The 18868-nt window shown below is 37.8% G+C and overlaps 1 protein-coding gene across 2 annotated transcripts; it reads right to left on the bottom strand.

Moving 5' to 3' along the window:
• Positions 1-9391: 9391 nt before the first annotated feature.
• On the bottom strand, positions 9392-18803 carry LOC112667836 (olfactory receptor 51F2-like). 2 transcript variants are annotated; one of them, XM_035703911.2, is made up of 3 exons: positions 18665-18803; positions 16663-16754; positions 9392-13083 (listed from the first exon to the last, which is right to left on the bottom strand). In XM_035703911.2, the coding sequence occupies exon 3, from the start codon at positions 12937-12939 to the stop codon at positions 11953-11955; it is 987 nt and encodes a 328-aa protein (XP_035559804.2). In that variant the 5' UTR covers positions 12940-13083; positions 16663-16754; positions 18665-18803; the 3' UTR covers positions 9392-11952. The 2 variants fall into 2 exon arrangements, with proteins under 2 accessions (XP_035559804.2, XP_025315676.3); XM_025459891.3 differs by lacking the exon at positions 16663-16754 and having other exon boundaries at positions 18665-18792.
• Between the last annotated feature and the right edge of the window lie 65 nt (positions 18804-18868).

Raw genomic sequence — 18868 nt, 5'->3', positions numbered from 1 at the left:
TTGATGTTATAAATTTTTATTTGGCATCTCAAATCAATTTTTTTAGGATTGCATGTTCTACATGCTGATGCATTCAAGCATGGACTGATATATTTATTGGCTAAGTTACCCACATGATAAGTTCCTAAATTATGTGTGCCCTGAACTTCTCCATCTCTAAAGTAATAATGACATATAAAGCCCATAGAATTACTATAAGGATTAAATTAGTTAATGTATATGAAGGTCACTAAGTACTAGCTATTATATGTTTAAAAATAAATTTAAAATATAATAATTTCTTTTCCTTCCTTTCCCATATCTATTTGCATCCCATCTTCTAATTCACAGGTCTTACTGTCTGAGTTAAGGCAAAAGATGAAAATATGATCTAAGTATGATTTGGGCAATGACTACTGGTTAATAACTTCTTCATGTGGTCCCTTCTTCCACCACAGCTGATTTTCTTCTTTATTCTTTCCTGATTCAGAAGAAGAACTCATGCTCACTTCCAAAGACAATGCAGCTTCTAAATCAATTATGGATATTTGTTTAGTTTAACATTAAATTACTGAGTGCATGCTGTAATACTACAAGGATACAGAACCAAGTTAAACATGGTACCCACCCTCAAATATATTCAGGAAAGGATAAAATATTTAGGAAATCAAACATGTAAACAAGCAAATAAAATGCAATCTTATATATACAATAATGAGCTTGTGTTTAAAATACAGGTGGACTATACTAGAAAGTCATGTAGGGGGAAAGGTCAAGAAGGGCTTCCATGAGCACAGGAAGAAATTTTCTTGATCAGGGAAAGATAGGTAAAAATCACCATGAAGATACTCTAAGCATATCCAAGATATATTGTTTCAGATATTTTGCCACTGAAGATCTGAGATAATACAAAGTGCTAAGAGTGTTTAAAGGTAACAGGAATCCATTATAGAATTATTTTATCACCATCAAAGGGTAAGGAATTTGGATGTTTTCTAAACACTGAAAAAATAGAGAATACATAGATATTTTTCTATACTGTGAAATAATACCAATGATTTTCCTTCTTTTTTTTCGATTTTCCTTCTTTATTAAAATTTAGACATTTTCATTTGTACCATAACCACCGTCTATAAGTATTTCAACTTCTTTCTCAACCTAAACATAACACTGCCCCCTTCTTGATGCACATATCTCCTTCATTTCACCAACAACTTACTAAAAATTTGTCTGTTCTCATTTCCCTCGTAAATGGTTCACAACTATCACTGAAATTTACTTCTTGGTCTGAAGCATACTCGGTTGCATTAATTGTATACTTCTGCATAAAAAACTAGCACAAATTCATGGTTCAAAAAAAGACTGTATCTCATATTTCAGCAAGTCAGATGTCTGAGCATGGCAATAGCAGGATCGTAACTCAAGATCTCACGAGGCTAAAATCAGCATTTCAGCCAGGACTGTGCGCTCAGCCAGAGGTCAGTCCCTTCCAAACCCAAACAGGTTGTTAGCAGCATTGTGTTGCTTGCACCATAGAAGTGAGGTCTCCGCTTTCTGGCTGGCGGTAGACTGGACATTGCTCTCAGCTCCTGGAGACTGTCCTCTACCCAGTCACATGGACCTCTCACAACATGACACATGACATCTTCCAATCCAACAGAGGAATCTCTCTGTTGCTCCTTGTCTCATTTAAAAGCTCACATGATTGGAACAGGTCTACCTAGCATACTCTCCCTTTTGATTAACTCAAAGTCAATCATCACAAACCCTACTGATATCTGCAAACTCTCTCTGCCATACATACAATGCAACATATCCCATCACATTCATAAGTCCACTCACTCCAGGCTTGGGTTTCATACTGTACTGTGCTCATAGGGGACAGCAATCCTGAGGGCCCTTTTAGAATGCTGCCTACCACAGCTGTCTAGGTCAGCAAATTTACAAACCTTTATGGTTTGACTTCTAAAGTATCTTTTGACTGACCATCCTTACCCTCCACTTGTATCACCTCTATTTTATATAACATTAGTTTTTTGCAGGAACTACAGCAATCTTCTCATAAGTAATTTCCCTGCCCTGAGTTTCAAATGTTTACACACTTTCTCCATATGTATGCTAGCATGAGCTCTCAAAAATACCACTTCATGGCCCTCCTCACACAGAACTCTTCATTGCCTTCAGCATGAACTAAAAATTCTTTCCCTCTTTATTATAGCAGTCAAGGATCTTCCCAATCTGACAAAAATCTACTGTTCTTGCTGCCCAATCACCTACCCCAGGGACCTTTTGCCAGGGACCTTTTGATATGATCAGCCTGGACCTTTCCTACCTCACCAAACTATCAAAGATAGCAAGTTCTTTCACTGTGCTGTGCTTTGCTTATTAATTCATGTGCTTCCCACTCTTCTTTGAATGAGGCTACATTCTTTAGACTTATTGTTTGCTCCATGGATCCATTTATACATTCAACATTAATTTATTTTCTCTATTAAAAATTTTGTGGCATTTCCTTCTCCATGTCAAGTCAGAAGGAATTACTTCTTCCTCTGGAGTCACATTCTTTTTAATTTATACATCTAGAAGAGTGTTAATGCCATTGCATGGTCATAAGTAATCCAAAAACATGCCTCTCCAACTGAAATCAGCTACTAGCAAGTGAATCACTGCTCAGTCATCATTATATTCCAAATGCTCTGTATTATTTTCTGTATAGTGGGAAACAATAATATATACTTACAGGTATAAATTAAATCTATGAGTTGTAAATCATGGATTTGGAAATATATCATTACCTAGTTTTGTCCATTTAAAGCATGCTGTGTTTCCTGAAATTACAATATAACTGTTGGAATTATCTTACTGAGCTCTCCCTCATTCCCACAGACTGAGTAATATCTGTGTTTGTGCCTGTGTATGTGTCCATGTGAGTGCATGTTAAATTGGGAAGTTTATTGTAGTTTGACAGAACACTGTGTCTTTTTATTGTAGAGTAAATGTTTGTATGCCCATCCCCCCACACACATTCTTTGATAGTAGTTTTCTCCTTATGATATTCTAACTGCACTAAGAGCATTTGCAGGTTCTGTGTGGGACTCTACACAGAGTCACCTCTCTCCTCTGATTATGGAAATTCACCAGCATAGTTATAAGGTCCAGCAAAACTAGGTTCAAATGCTAGATCTGTCATTAACAGCTAGAGTTCTCAAATAATAATTTTACATTAGATTCTACTTCTGTGAAATTAGTAGCTCACCAATACCATTAATTTATACAGGTTAAATGATATATCATTTTTAAAGCATTTGTTATGTAAATGCTGTTACATAGGCAGCATTTAATAATGGTAAATAAGGATGAGAATGAGGATGATAGTGGCGGTGGGCAGTAGTAGTATGCCAGCTGACCTTAAGCAACAGTTTGAAATGTAGCATAGCTAAAACCCATATCCAATTCATTGCATAAGTATGCTAACAACCTGTCCAAGCTGCAAGACGTATGGCCCATAGATCAACTGTATCACATCAATTATAATAGAATGTTCACAGAAATAGATTTCAGGAAAGAGATTTCCACAATTTTCCTTGGGCTTTTTGCAGTTAATAAATCTTCCTCGTTCTCAAAAGAAACCAGATGTGTGTAAAGCTTGATGTTTTCCCTGAATGCAGCATTATTACTTACAAAACATGGAGATGTGTTCTTTCTTGCCCTGTTTGCCAGGAAGGGACTGAGGAGCTGGGGAGATTTTTTTACTCAGGGATATGTAGCATATATAAAGGAGCCAAGACCGAGGCTGCATAAAATCTGTACATCAGAAAACTCCTAGTGGATGTTTTTGTGGTCCCCAGAGTATGAAGTTTCTGAAGGGTTCATTCTACTTCATGATTCCTTCCCTTTTTCACTGCACTTACTTTTGTAGGGACTGATGCCATAGCTCACTGATCTTATATCTCTTTTCTTAAGATTTTATTCACTTATTCATGAGAGACTGAGAGAGAGAGAGGCAGAGACATAGGCAGAGGGAGAAGCAGGCTCCCTGCAGAGAGCCTGATACAGGACCGATCCCTGGACCCGGGATCACGCCCTGAGCTGAAGGCAGATGCTCAACCGCTGAGCCATCTGGGCACCCCACTCATTAATCTTATATCTTGATTAAATTTTGTTAAAAGTAAATTTGTAGGTATATAATTCCAGATAAAAACACCTGCTCTATGCATGAGCTCATTCCTCATCCCCACACTACCTCAAGCCAGCTGGCAATTCTATCTTCCACCAACATTATGATGAATTTTGTACCTTTTATTTTTTAAAAAATATTTTATTAATTTGACAGAGACAGAAAAAGAGAGAGCAAGCACAAGCAGGGGGAGCAGCAGAGGGAGGGGGAGAAGCAGGCTCCCCACCAAGCAGGGAGCCTGATGTGGGGCTCATCCTAGTACCCTAGGATCATGACTCTAGCCAAAGGCAGGCGTTTAACCGACTGAGCTACCCAGGCATTCAGAATTTTGTACTTTTTAAAGAAATATTTTCATTGATGCCCCCCAAAAAGGTTCATTGATTCTTTCATAAAACACTTTGATCATTGATCACATTCCAAGGGTTTTGCAATGATATTACAGAAAATAGAATAGTCACTCAAAATCCACTAAAGAAACACTCATAAAACTCAGTGATTAAAACAGGTCATATTTATGATAAGGGCATGTATTTATCCTGTAGAAAGATTAGCACCAAGAAACAAGGGAGCACAGAGCATATAAGGAACGGAGACTAATAATATATTCAGCTTGCCTGGAATCCTGGGTGCAAGTGGCAAGTGATGATGAAGCTAAACAGATCCATGTACCCAAGTACTGGCATTCAAAGACAAATGAATCTAAATAACAACAGAGATTGCTCAGCATGGAATTTAATCTTTCTCCTTTCTTAGAAACACACATTTCTGCAGCTTCTTGTGAAGCAACTGAGGGAGTTGGGAACCTTATTTGAGGGCCCATAAGCTATTGTGATTCCTTACTTGGCATCAATATAAGCCTGAATATTAATAATAGCAAATGTATTTTCCTCTCAGCCACAATACACTGATTATACAAAAATATCAATGCAGAAAACGCTCTCAAACAGAATCTTGATGTACTAGTAAGGTCTTAGCAGATACTCTATTACCTACCCTTCCAAATTCTACATCAGATTGGCCAGATTTATTTTCAGCATTAGCTCAGACAGTCTTAAGCATTGTTTCATAGGTCTAGATATCTTTAAAAATGTAAAAATATATAGACTTCTGTAGTAGAAGTCTTGACAGCTGTTTTTTCTTCTTGTTATGTAAGTGCCTGATTTAAGCTTTGATCACTGAGGCATCATCCACTTCAAGAGAGTATTTCAGAAAAAAATTTAAAAACACATTGCCATCTGTTTTGTTTCTTAAATTCCACATATGAGTGAAATCATATGGTATATGTCCTCCTCTGACTGACTTATTTCACTTAGCATAATACCCTCTAGATGAACATAGGTCAAGGGAAGGAAAAATAAAATAAGATAAGAACAGAGAGGGAGACAAACCCTAAGAGACTCTTAACTATAGGGAACAAACTAAGGGTTGCTAGAGGGGAGGTAGAAAGGGGGATGGAGTAACGGGGTGATGGGCATTAAGGAGGGCCCATGATGGAATCAGCACTGAGTGTTATATGCAACTGATGAATCAATAAGTTCTATCCCTGAAACTAATAATACAGTATATGTTAATTAAATTGAATTTAAATAAAAAATAAAAAATAAACACATTGCCAGCCACAGGACTAGATAAAGAGCCAGGCCACCCTCTCCACCCCCATATTTCCTTTGCTTTAGAGATCAATTGATTTAAACAATTGAATATTTAGCTACTTTTTTCTTTTCTTTCTGTGCTTTAGTTCTTAAACTTATGTTTTAAATTCACCAATAAAAAGTGAACCCACAAAACCCTAGGCCCTCACCCCTGACCTCAATAAAAGCAGAACCCCAGGCCCCTACTTTCTCTCTGTAATCTCACTGTGTGACCCCAGATGTGCCATGTACTTTCCAAGATTTGTAAGTAATAAACCCTCTCACTTTCTAAGTTTCCTGATGGCCTTCACTGAAGGATGCCTTGCAATCATAATAAAAACCAGTTTATCCATATGTTGGTTATTGACAGGTTCAGACCAGCATGAAGCAACCTCCATAATGGATGGTGTTGAATTTACAGTGTAACACAGCTAGTGAGGAGAAGTAAAAAATATAGCTTGTAAGATTTTAAAAAAAAAATTGCTTATGTACTTTCTGTAAATAATATCACTTTATAAAGAAGGAAAAAGGATGTATTTTAAAATGGCTTTTATTAGTGTATATGTGGCTATACTATGCAAAATTGTATGTAAGTGACACTTCATGAATCATCTTTCTTACTGCACCAAAAGTCAGAGGTGTAGCTTTCATAAGAATATTTGTTATATATTTATTTTAAAGCATATCCCAAAAGATAGTCGCCCCATCCTCAAAACCCTCCTTTTTCAAAACAATTCCTGCACATTCATGAAATTGGAATCATGTTTTGTTTGTATTGCTTATGTGTATTATACCTCCTCTGTTATTTTTTTAAAGATTTTATTTATTCAAGACAGACACACACACAAACACACAGAGAGAGAGAGAGAGAGAGAGAGAGAGAGAGAGAGAGAGAGAGAGAGGCAGAGACACACACAGGCAGAAGCAGAAGCAGGCTCTATGCAGGGAACCCTGACGTGGGACTCGATCCCGGGTCTCTAGGATCATACGCCCGGCGGAAGGTGGCGCTAAACTACTGAGCCGCTGGGGCTGTCCAACCTCCTCTGTTAAACAGTAAATTTCTAGAAGCTATATTATTCTCACCAGGCTATGAATTTTTTAGGTTGATGATTTTCCCTTTAGTTCAAGCTTTGCCTGGAAAAGTGAGAAATCACCATCTATGACTCCTTTTAGTATCTGCCACAGTGTTTTATTGACTCTTATTCAAAAGAAACAACTGCAAAATATGTCAATTTAGATGTGTTTTGTCAGATTGTTACTACTTTTAAGAATAGAATCTATGTCATCATTGTTCACTCTTTCATCCCCAAGTACCTCTGACAGTGTTTGCCAAAATGAAGATGCTCAAATATTTAAGAATATCTGCAAAATTATGTAAACACACTGTTAATTCAATAAGCATATATTAAGTTAGCTATTATTAATAAAGCACAGTTCTTGGGTCTCTGCAAGATATACCAATCTCCCGAAAACACTACAGTGAGTTTACAGAAAGTTTCAAGTCAGTAGGAAACTAAGAGCCTACAATAAAAGATTCACTAAGGACTCCTAGTGAAATGAAAGCAAATAACAGAAGAGAAAAAAACAGGTAGATAATAAATTTATTTTTTATTGGTGTTCAATTTGCCAACATACAGAATAACACCCAGTGCTAAAACAACAACAACAACAACAACAACAACAACAACAACAAAACAGGTAGATATTTCAGTTAGAGAGGGCAAAATGATAAAAGACTCGGCAAGATATTCATGGTGTTTTTCAAATGTAGGTCTTAGCCTAGACCCCAGAAGAGTGTTACTCTAATCTGTACAATCTGTAGGTAGCTTGTTAAAATTCAAATTCCTGGGTTCCACCTAAAGAGTTTCTGATTAAGCAGTTCTGGGATGAAGTTGAGGAATCTGTGCTTAAGAAAAAAAAAAAAAAATTGGGGAAGTCCAGGTGGCTCAGCGGTTTAGCGCCGCCTTCAGCCAAGGGCGTGATCCTGGAGACTCCGGATCGGATCGAGTCCCATGTCAGGCTCCCTGCATGGAGCCTGCTTCTCTCTCTGCCTGTGTCTCTGTCTCTCTCTCTCTCTCTCTCTCTCTCTCTGTGTGTCTCATGAATAAATAAATAAATAAAATCTTAAAAAAAAATTACCAGCTGAGGTGCCTGGGTGGCTCAGTCAGTTAAGCATCTGCCTTCAGCTCAGGTGATGATCCTAGGGTCCTGGAATTGAGCCCTGCATTCAGGTCTCTGTTCAGTGGGGAGTCTGCTTCTCCCTCCCCTGCTCTTGTGTTCTTTCTCTTTCTCTCTCTTCCTCTCAAATAAATAAATACATATTTTTTTAAAAAAATACCAATTTGGATGTACTGGTGCTGGACCACACTGAGACCAGTGATGGATAAAAATGGAAAGAAGGTAGCATGAAGACTCAAAGAAATGAAGATCTTGAGGAAGGTGAAGAGCAAAACAAAGCTGGGGGTGGGGGAGAAAAGCTGTGTTGGGGAATTGAGGGGGTTATTAAATGGAAATTATTTCAATATCTGAAAAACAATTTAAGACATTATCGAGCTTTTCTTTAAAGACATTATTTAAGAGACATTATTATTTTTAAACTACAGCAAAGTATAAAGAAAATATAAGTGGGACTCCTGGGTGGCTCAACGGTTGAGCATCTGCCTTTGGCTCAGGTCATGATCTCAGGGTACCAGGATCAAGTCCCACATAAGGCTCCCAAAGGGGAGCCTGCTTCTCCCTCTGCCTATGTCTCTGCCTCTGTGTGTCTCAGGAATAAAATAATAAAATAAAATAAAATAAAATAAAATAAAATAATAAAATAAAATAAAAATATAAGTAAACCAATATCTATTAAAAGATAAATGCTTTTAACATTTGGTTTATGTTATTTATCTTTTTTTGTATATGATAAAAACACTTAACATGAGATCCATACTCAACAAATTCCAAGCACACATTACTGTGGACTACAGATACAATGTTGTAGCACAAATCTATGTATAGAGTTTTATTCATCTTATTTATACTGAAACTTTCTGCCTATTGATTAATAATTCCTTTCCCCCCCTACTACCCATCAGCTCCTGGTAACCAGCATTCCAGTCTTTGACTTTATGAACGTGACTATTTCAGACACCTCATATAAGTGGAGTCATACAGTAGTTGTCCTTCTGTGTCTGGCTTGCTAAATTTAACATAATGTCCTCAAGGTCCAACCATGTTGTCATATATTGCAGAATTTCCTTTTTTAAAGCTAAATAGTATTCCCTTTTGTATAAGTCATCCAAATTGTAAAGGAAGAAGTAAAATTATCTGTTTGCAGATAACATGATCTTTTGTATAGAAAACCCCTCACTGAGGTGGGCACTTGACGGGATGAGCACTGGGTGTTATTCTATATGCTGGCAAATTGAACACCAATAAAAACAAATTTATAAAAAAAATAAAAAATAAAATAAAAAATAAAAAAGAAAACCCCTCAAAATCACAAAACTGTTAGAACTAATAAAAAAAAGTAGGGGTAGTGGAAGGGGAGGAGGGCGGGGGGTGGGGGTGACTGGGTGGCGGGCACTGAGGGGGGCACTTGAGGGGATGAGCACTGGGTGTTATTCTGTATGTTGGCAAATTGAACACCAATAAAAATAAATTTATTATTAAAAAATACAGTGTTGTCTACATATCTGTTTGGTATTTCTTATAGTTCTATCTCTGATGAAATTCTCAGTTTATTCATGCATTATTCTCTAGATCTCAGTAAGCCTTTTTATGACATGTATTTTGAATTCTTTGTCAGGTAAATCATATAGGTCCATTTCATCTTGGTCAGTTTCTGAAGATTTTTTCTTGTTCCTTTGTTTGAAATTTCTTTGGCTAATTTTCCTTTTTCCTTGATATTTGCGCATTAGATAAAGCAGACTTCTTTCCCCGTCCTCACAGACTGGCCTTATAGAGGAGACAACCTCCACCAATATGCCTAGGGAACGAGTCTGGGGCCCTATCAGCTCTCCCTCTCTAGGGAGGAGCAGGTGGCTGGGGGACTTTTCATGTCACTCTGTGGGGAACCAGGAGGTGGAGCTATGGCCTCTAAGAGCCCAACCTTATGGCTTCCTTCTCCCCCATGCTATTAGACTCTGCAAAACCCATCTGAGTCCTAAGACTGACAGGACAGAGGGCAGTCCTGTGGAGGATCCCCTTAGAGAAGCTTGGACACTGTACATACAGCTCAACTCTTCCCCAACCCAGAAGAATGCTGAGAGGTCCCTTTTTTATCCGCTCATTCTGTGATGAGAAGGATCGGGGCTATGGTGTCTTCGAGCCCAAGATGCTCTCTCCATTCTCCCCCCAGGTTATCAGGCTGTGGTCAACACATTCAGGTTCCAAGAGTGGCAAGACAGAGGCCAGTACTCTGGAAGGCCTCTTGGGGAAACTGCAGTGCTGTATGCATGGCTCTACACTTTCATTCCCCAAGAGGAAGCTGACAGCTAATTTTTTTCATCCGTTTTCTCTGTGTTGACCAACATGCAGAACTATGGAATCTGTGAGCCCAAACTGAGTTTCCAGTTTTCCACAGACTGCTAGCCTGTGGTAGACTATAATTTTTTTTAAAAATATTTTATTTATTTATTCATGAAAGACACACAGAGAGAGGCAGAGACATAGGCAGAGGTAGAAGCAGGCTCCCTACAGGGAGCCTGATGTGTGACTCAATCCCAGGACTCTGGGATCACGACCTGAGCCAAAGGCAGATGTTCAACTTCTGAGCAACCCAGGCATCCTTAGACCATACTTTTTAATGTGTGTGTGTGTGTGTGTGTGTGTGTGTATGTGTGTATTCACATGAAATTTATATACAAACAGTATAAAGTACTCTGTATACTAATCTATCTCTTAATCATTTATCATGTATATTTATATCAGTTTTAGTTTTTTTGCATGATAGTTTATATCTTATTTAACCAATATCCTAAAAGTAATTGTTTAAGCAGTTTCTAAATTTTCATTACAATGTATAATGATATATTGAACATCATAATACAACTCTGCATTCCTGCCCATTTTCCCCTTTTAGACATATATCTAGATTATGAATCAATAGATATTGGATAATAAAATAATACATTTACCAAACTAATCTGTAGGACTCTTTAAAGAATTAAGAAAGTACCCTTTTCATTCACATTTCTTCTTATTTATTGTGCTTATTCATGTTCCTCAGCCTTGAATCATCTATTTTGGGGGATAGTTATCATTATGGCACTCCCACAAATAACTGCACCTGGGTTAGAATAAGGCCATGGGTAAAATATGCCTACATGCATAGACAAGTGATGTCTTTCTTTGGGATTTAGACAGTTTTACCATCTCTAGCGTGTGTAGCTATCCAAGGAATGTCTGATATAAATATTTTATTATTTATCTATATATTTGAGAGAGAGAGAGTTCACGAGTGGAAGGGCAGACAGGGAGGGAGAGAGAAAAAGAATCTGAAGCAGACTCCCCACTGAGCTCAGAGTCTGATTTGGGGCTTGATCCCAGGACCTTGAAATTATTCCCCAAAATAGATATTTACGAAGCCTAGAATTTGCTACTGATCTAAATTATATCAGTGGTGACTGAGCCTGGGAGATTTAGTCAGCTGAGCTTCTGACTCTTGGTTTCTGCTAGGCTCTTGATCTCAAGGTCATTAGATCAAGCCCCAAATCAGACTCCGGATCAGTGGGGAGTCGGCTTCACATTCTTTCTCCCTTTCACTCCCTTTCTGCCCATCCTCGCTCATGCTCTCTCTAAATAGATAAAGAAAATCTTTAAATTACATCAGACATTCCTTGGGTAGGTACATACTCTAGAGCTCCAAGGAAAGACCTCATTTATCTATGCATGTAGGCATATTTTACCTATGGCCTTATTCTAAGCCAAAAGCAGTATTTGTGGGAGTGCTAGAATTACATAAGACATGATCTCTGCTCTCAAAATGTTCACACTCTAGAACTGTATGAGTCATAAATTTTTTTTAATTTTTTTGTATGAGTCATAAATTACTGGACTATCAGAAAAGAGTGAAATCCTGTATAAACATGCTTTCTCATGGTATAGTTGTAACTCACACTAGTAGAAAATCAAAATGAGTGAGAAAGACTATATAAAGAAGAATGTACTGAAAATTTCCTAAATCAGCTTAGAAAGGAAAATTTTGAGCACAGCCTTACGAATTTGCTTGGTCTTCACACTATAGATTATGGGATTCATCACAGGAGGGATGAGCAGGTAAACATTGGCAATAAGGGTGTGCACAAGGGGAGGGGCATGCTTCCCAAATCTGTGTACCAGTGACAAGCTGATCATGGGGATGTAGAAGATGGCAACGGCACTTATGTGTGAGACACAAGTACCAAAGGCCTTTTTCCGCTCCTTTGGGGAAGCAATGCTGAGCACAGAGTGGATGATCAGAACATAGGAGAGGAGGATCAAGACAGAGTCTATGCCAGCAGTAGAGATAACAATAGCCAAACCAAATGCACTGTTGATCTTGGTATCTGTGCATGAAAGCTTCATCACATCAGGGTGGAAACAATATGAATGGTGCAGAACATGGCTACGGCAGAAGGATAGACGCTTTAAGAGCAGGAGTAAAGGTACTAGAGCCGTTGTCCCTCTAATAACAATGGCAAAGCCCACTTTGATGATCCTTGAATTGGTTAAGATTGTGGCATATCTCAGTGGGTTACAGATGGCAATGAAGCGGTCAAAGGCCATCACCAGAAGTACAGAGGACTCCATGAATGTGAAACCATGGATAAAGAACATTTGGCTAATGCAGGCATCAAAACTGATTTCTTGAGCATTGAACCAGAAAATACGCAGCATGGTGACCAATGTGGAAAGGCACAGCCCTAGGTCCGTGAAGGAAAGCATGGAGAGGAAATAGTACATGGGTTCATGAAGGCTTGACTCAGTGAGGATGACAAACAAGATCATACCATTCCCAGAGATGGCAATGGCATAGAGACAACAGAAAGGGATGGAGAGCCAGGCATGGTAACTTTCAAAACCAGGGATGCCAGTAAGAAGGAAGACTGCAGGGTGGAAAATGCTTTGATTGAAAAATGGCATAATGAGTAAAGGGAGCCAACTTCCCTGGAGAAAAAGGACCATGTCCTGTAAAATAGGCAAAAAAGACGTTTTCACTCTCTTCTACATATCATATAATTTAGTATCACTAGGGAGCCTTGTCTTGTCTTCCATGGAAATGCAGGCCCAGTAAGTCCTTTTCTTAGATGTAGAATTGATCATAGTGAACTAGGAAAAGAGACAGAATATTAAATTGTATGAGGACAATTGTACAATTGTACAATATTTAATTGTATGAGGACACTTGGGTTTAGCAAAAGTAACATGCTATATCTAGGCTTCAGTATAGTCTCATATAAATGTATAAAACAGAAGGTTAGAATAGATAATGGTAACATATTTTCCAGTTCTATGATTCCTTGTACATGGACAGACAGGACTCTTCTGTGCAACCCTGCCAACTCATCCTGCTTTTCTTTACTTCTCAGTTGCCCTTAAGAGCCCTTTAAGACTTATAAGGCCTTATGCACCCAATGAAAATAGGATCATAAATATTAAATATTTTCTAGAAAAACACCACTCATTAAATTAATTCATAAAATTACTATTCATAAAACTAAATATTATAAAAGAAATATAAAAGAACAAGTTCAATCTGGCAAATAGACTATAATGGGTGACAGTTGGTAAAGTGTTTCATTATGCAAGTAGTAGTTACAAATCTGATACTTTTATTATTATTATTATTATTATTATTATTATTATTATTATTATTCATGAGAGAGATGCAGAGAGAGAGAGAGGCAGAGATACAGGCAGGGGGAGAAGCAGGCTCCATGCAGGGAGCCTGACGTGGGACCCGATCCGAGGACTCCAGGATCATGCCCTGGGATGAAGGCAGGTGCTAAACTGCTGAGCCACCCAGGGATCCCCAAATCCCCTTTAAAGGAAAGGTTAACCTTAAGAACAAAGGAACTATTCATTGCAATGAACGAACAGTTAATAACTGGGCAGGATTATCTGATTAAGATTCTTAATATTCCATTATTGCAAAAAGATAAGAAAATGAGTGGAGGGTTTGGGGGTGTTGTCCCTTCAGAAACCCTCATGAGTCTGGATTTATTTCTGTTCAGCTGGAGGATGATGACTATGAACCATCTTCTCTCTGAGGATGTGAGCATGTGGTCACCCAGATCAAGACATCTGTAGGATTAAAGTAGCTTTTCTGTACTGATTCTTATTCTAAGTTTCCTGACACCCCCTATTTTTGTATATAGAAATAATGCTTGGTTTTTAAGGTATGTGCTCCTTTTCTATTCATTCATGCATGCATTCACTCAACAAATATTTGAACATCTACAAAATGCCAATATGTGCAGTGAACAGAATTAGAATTAGATCTGGTTGCAATGAAACGCCAGGACACCTGCACCCCGATGTTTATAGCAGCAATGTCCACAATAGCCAAAGTGTGGAAAGAGCCTCAGTGTCCATCGAAAGATGAATGGATAAAGAAGATGCGGTTTATGTATACAATGGAATATTACTCAGTCATTAGAAACGACAAATACCCACCATTTGCTTCGACGTGGATGGAACTGGAGGGTATTATGCTGAGTGAAATAAGTCAATCAGAGAAGGACAAACATTATATGGTCTCATTCATTTGGGGAATATAAAAAATAGTGACAGGGAATAAAGGGGAAAGGAGAAAAAGTGAGTGGGAAATAGAACATGAGAGACTCCTAACTCTGGGAAACGAACAAGGGGTGGTGGAAGGGAGGGTGGATGAAGGGTGGGGTGACTGGGTAACGGGCACTGAGGTGGGCACTTGATGGGATGAGCACTGAGTGTTATTCTATATGTTGGCAAATTGAACACCAATAAAAATTTTTAAAAAAAGAAAAAAGAAAAAAGAATTAAATCTGGTACACCAAGAAGATCTGTCTGTAACTCTGGGAAAGAAAATATCTAAGTGTAAGTCAACTTGGTGAGTTTCATTCTAACCACTATATGAACAAGCAGTAGCTTTGGCTAGAGTAGAAATAATTCATTACATGAAGTATGATGAAGATAAAACACAGCCCATGAAAAGAAGAAAAGAAAAAAATGTTCAATATAGGACACCTCTTGAGAACTCAAATACACAAAAAAATTAATGACTGGAAAATCTGAATTGAGGAGCAATGGATAACAAAATTAAATTCATGAGTTTTGTTTCAATGCTTGGACCTCAGTTGGAAAACAAACCTTACTTTTTCACCTGTTACTTACATGCAATGATTGGAATATATATTTATCTTTGCTTTCCTAACAAAGAGACTCCTGCCTCGACAGTAAGGCTTATGACTTGTCTAACTGATGGCTGGTTAAAGTCACAGGAGCAGTGAAAAGGTCAGAGGAAAGAGCACTAGGGAATAGTAGTATTTTCAAAAAATACAGAAGAGGCACCTAGTGATGAGATGGCATAGGCCTGCTACTAAGGTGAAAATAACTCCCAGAAAAACACAAGGCCCTCATCAGTTTTTCTCAGACCTCTGATCTCAGAGCCAAGAAAAAGTCTGGCACAACATTGTCTAAGAATATCTGTTGAGTGAATTAACTCATTGTATCTGATAGCAGTGATAGACCCTAGACACTTAACTTCAGCCATATATTGTGATTCCCAATAGACAGCTCCTTCAAATGATGAATAAAGTTCATGACAATATTGCCATATATTAAAGTAGGAGATCAGCTAACATTTTTCTGATTAATCTGGTATTCATTCTTGATACTAGGACTTTGCTCAAAGATAGACTTGGTGACAAAAATAAATGTTTCTATGTGAAGTTGTAAGGACCTTTAAATCATATCCTCTTTAAAGATGAGAAAGCAGGCTCTCAAGTTAATGCTCTTTTTATCATAGTTAAATAAATTAAGAGATCCCAATGGATATTTAAGTATACAAACTAGCCTTCTATTTAATAATAGTGATAATGTATTAAATGCCTACTATGTAACAATTTACTTATATCTCCTTTGCCGAATCCTCTTTCCACTGCTTTGCATGCTTCTAATGGTCTCTTTTTTCAATCAAAGGGAAACTGAGTAGAACTATTCTAATGCAGGAAACTCCATTAGTAAAGCTTATGGGAAAAGAATACCTTTTTTTTAAATTCCTTTTTTTTTTAATTCTATGATTCTTAACCCCCTTGGGTCTTTTTGCACTAAAACTACAAGCAATATTAAATAACTATCCATGGAAAGATATACTTAAATTTCTCTTTCTCCCCAATGGAGAATTCTAAGAAAAGGTCTATGACTTACACAACCTTGTAACCAGACAACCAAGAATATATAGACTGCTCCCACTATAAAGCTTTCCATCCATCACTATCACAACATGCACTGGTATTATGAGTTCCTTTTAACAAATGGGAAAATTGAAGCTAAGGTTAGAAAACCAAGGCTCAGAAGAATCATATTACTTTTTCACATTTATCTAACATGACAATGGTGGATCCAAGAATTAAACTTTGTTCTCTCTGACTTCAAATGCCAGGATTTACCACTACTATTTTAAAAGGAACTGAATTTTTAAAATATGTTGAATGAACACATTGTGATGGCTTTATGACTTTAATGTATAGCGTATTATATCAATTGTCTTTAAATTTATATAATGCATGAATATACATAGTATATGAATTTGTTGAATATATACAACTAAGTTTACCAATTTTCTCTGTTGGTTTCATAAACTATCTGAAGATTGAACAGTCCTTGATGTATTCAGAAAAGTTTTCAATGCACTAAAACACTGACCTCATGTAAAGAAGAAATCTTGAGTCTGGAAAGGGAGGTCATTTGCTCCTACCCCCTGCTCTTTGAAGAGTCATCTCAGCCAGCAGCAGAGTCTTTTAAAGCCAAAGGTAGAGAGATTATCTCAATTTCAAACTTACGGGCAGAAAGATCCTTCTGTCCTAAGGCTAGGGAAACACTCCCCATCAGTCCTGCCCCCTTAAACTATCTCCAAAGAGGTTCTCTTTTGCCAAGAGAACTCACAAAGACTATTTAGGTATCAGATCTCAAAAAAGAAGCCTATATAAGGGGCCCAGCAGCTGCCTGGCAAGAGCCATTTTCCCAATGGAAAATCAAATTCCTAAGAGAGAACTCTAGGCACCTGTGTCCCACTAACCCTTTGTTCTATGAAAGACAGACCAAGAGGGGCAATTTCTTTGCAGTCTAGCTTCACTCTTACAGGACCAAAATAAAATCCTGGAGATTCCAGGAGTCCAGTTCTCATTGAAGAGCTTTCTGACCCCTGAACAGCTAGCTATAAGTCAAAGCTTTCCACAGGGTAAAAGTAAGGGAGAAGTAGTATTAATGGATCACCAGTCATTCACCAATATCACAGCAATCATAAGACATTGAACCAGGTAGGAAAAGCATTGCTGAATAACTGTATTCACTGAGGCTAGTGTAATAGTATCTGGTTCAGAGCCCATGACTGTTCCTGGGCATTCTGAATATCTTGGGAGCTGTTGCGAACTTTTACGCTGGCATACAAAATATTAACTTAAAAGAAAGTGATGCAGCAAACAAGAATATGAAAGATGCTGTGAATCATATGTCATCAGGGTAATGCAAATTAAAACAATAATGACTAGAATGGCCCAAATCCAGAACACTGACAACACCAAATCCTGGCAAGGAAGTGGAGCAATAAGAACTCCCATTCATTGCTGGTGGAAATGCAAAATGGTAGAGACACTTTAGAAGACAATTTGGCAGTTTTTTATAAAACTAAACATATATTCTTACCAATCTAGCAATTGCATCCCTTATATAACCAAAGGAGCTGGAAACTTATATGTACACAAAATTGCACATGGATATTTATAGCAGCTTTTATTCAGAACTTGGGAGCAACCAAGGTGTCCTTGAATAAGTGTGGATAAATAAAGTATGATACATTTACACAATGGAATATTTTAGGTGCTAAGAAGAAATTAGGTGCTAAGCCATGAAAAGGCATGAAGGAAACTTAAACACATATTACCAAGTGAAAGAAGCCAGTCAGAAGAGGCAATACACTGTGTAATTCCAACTATGTGACATTCTAGAAAATGCAAACTATGCAGACAATAAAAAATAAGTGGCTTGCCAGGGGCTAGGGAAGAGTGAAGAATTAATAGGTGGAATGTTAAGGATTTTTAGGGCAGCGAAAATACTCTATATGATACTATGATGTTGAATAATATAGTCATTATAAATTCATCCAAACTAATAGAATGCACAACACCAAGAGTGAACCCTATGTAAACTATGAACTTCAAGTGGTAATGATGTGTCAGTGAAGGTTCATCAATTGTAAGAAATGAACCACTCTAATCAAGGATGTTGGTAATGGGGAAGGCTATCGATATGTGGGCACAGGAGATATATGGGAAATCTCTGTCCCTTCCAGTCAATTTGCTGTGAATCTAAACTTCTCTAGAGAATAGTCTATTAAAAATTTTTTTATTTATTTTTTGTTTATTTTTTTATTGGTGTTCAATTTACCAACATACAGAATAACACCCAGTGCTCATCCCATCAAGTTGCCCCCCTCAGTGCCCGTCACCCATTCACCCTCACCCCTCACCCTCCTCCCATTCCACCACCCCTAGTTCTTTCCCAGAGTTAGGTGTCTCTCATGTTCTGTCTCCCTTTCTGATATTTCCCACACATTTCTTCTCCCTTCCCTTATATTCCCTTTCACTATTATTTATATTCCCCAAATGAATGAGAACATACAATGTTTGTCCTTCTCCGATTGACTTACTTCACTCAGCGTAATACCCTCCAGTTCCATCCACGTTGAAGCAAATGGTGGGTATTTGTCATTTCTATTAAAAGAAGCAATTAAAAAGACTACAAAGCTTTGTGAGTCCTTTGTATGTCCCTTGCAAGCTTACAAAGGCACGAGGCTGCTCTGATAACTGTTCTAAAATTGACACTAATCCATTCACCTCTGTGGTGGAGACAT

The sequence above is a fragment of the Canis lupus genome, chromosome 21 (assembly GCF_003254725.2).
Source record: "Canis lupus dingo isolate Sandy chromosome 21, ASM325472v2, whole genome shotgun sequence".
NCBI lineage: Eukaryota > Metazoa > Chordata > Mammalia > Carnivora > Canidae > Canis > Canis lupus.
The sequence above is the reverse complement of the archived record's forward strand: the minus strand, read 5'-3'. Positions and strand labels throughout refer to the sequence as shown.

What these genes read in the sequence shown, in the direction of transcription:
- LOC112667836 (XM_035703911.2), bottom strand. Translation starts at nt 12,939, where the DNA reads ATGGTCCTTTTTCTCCAGGGAAGTTGGCTCCCTTTACTCATTATGCCA.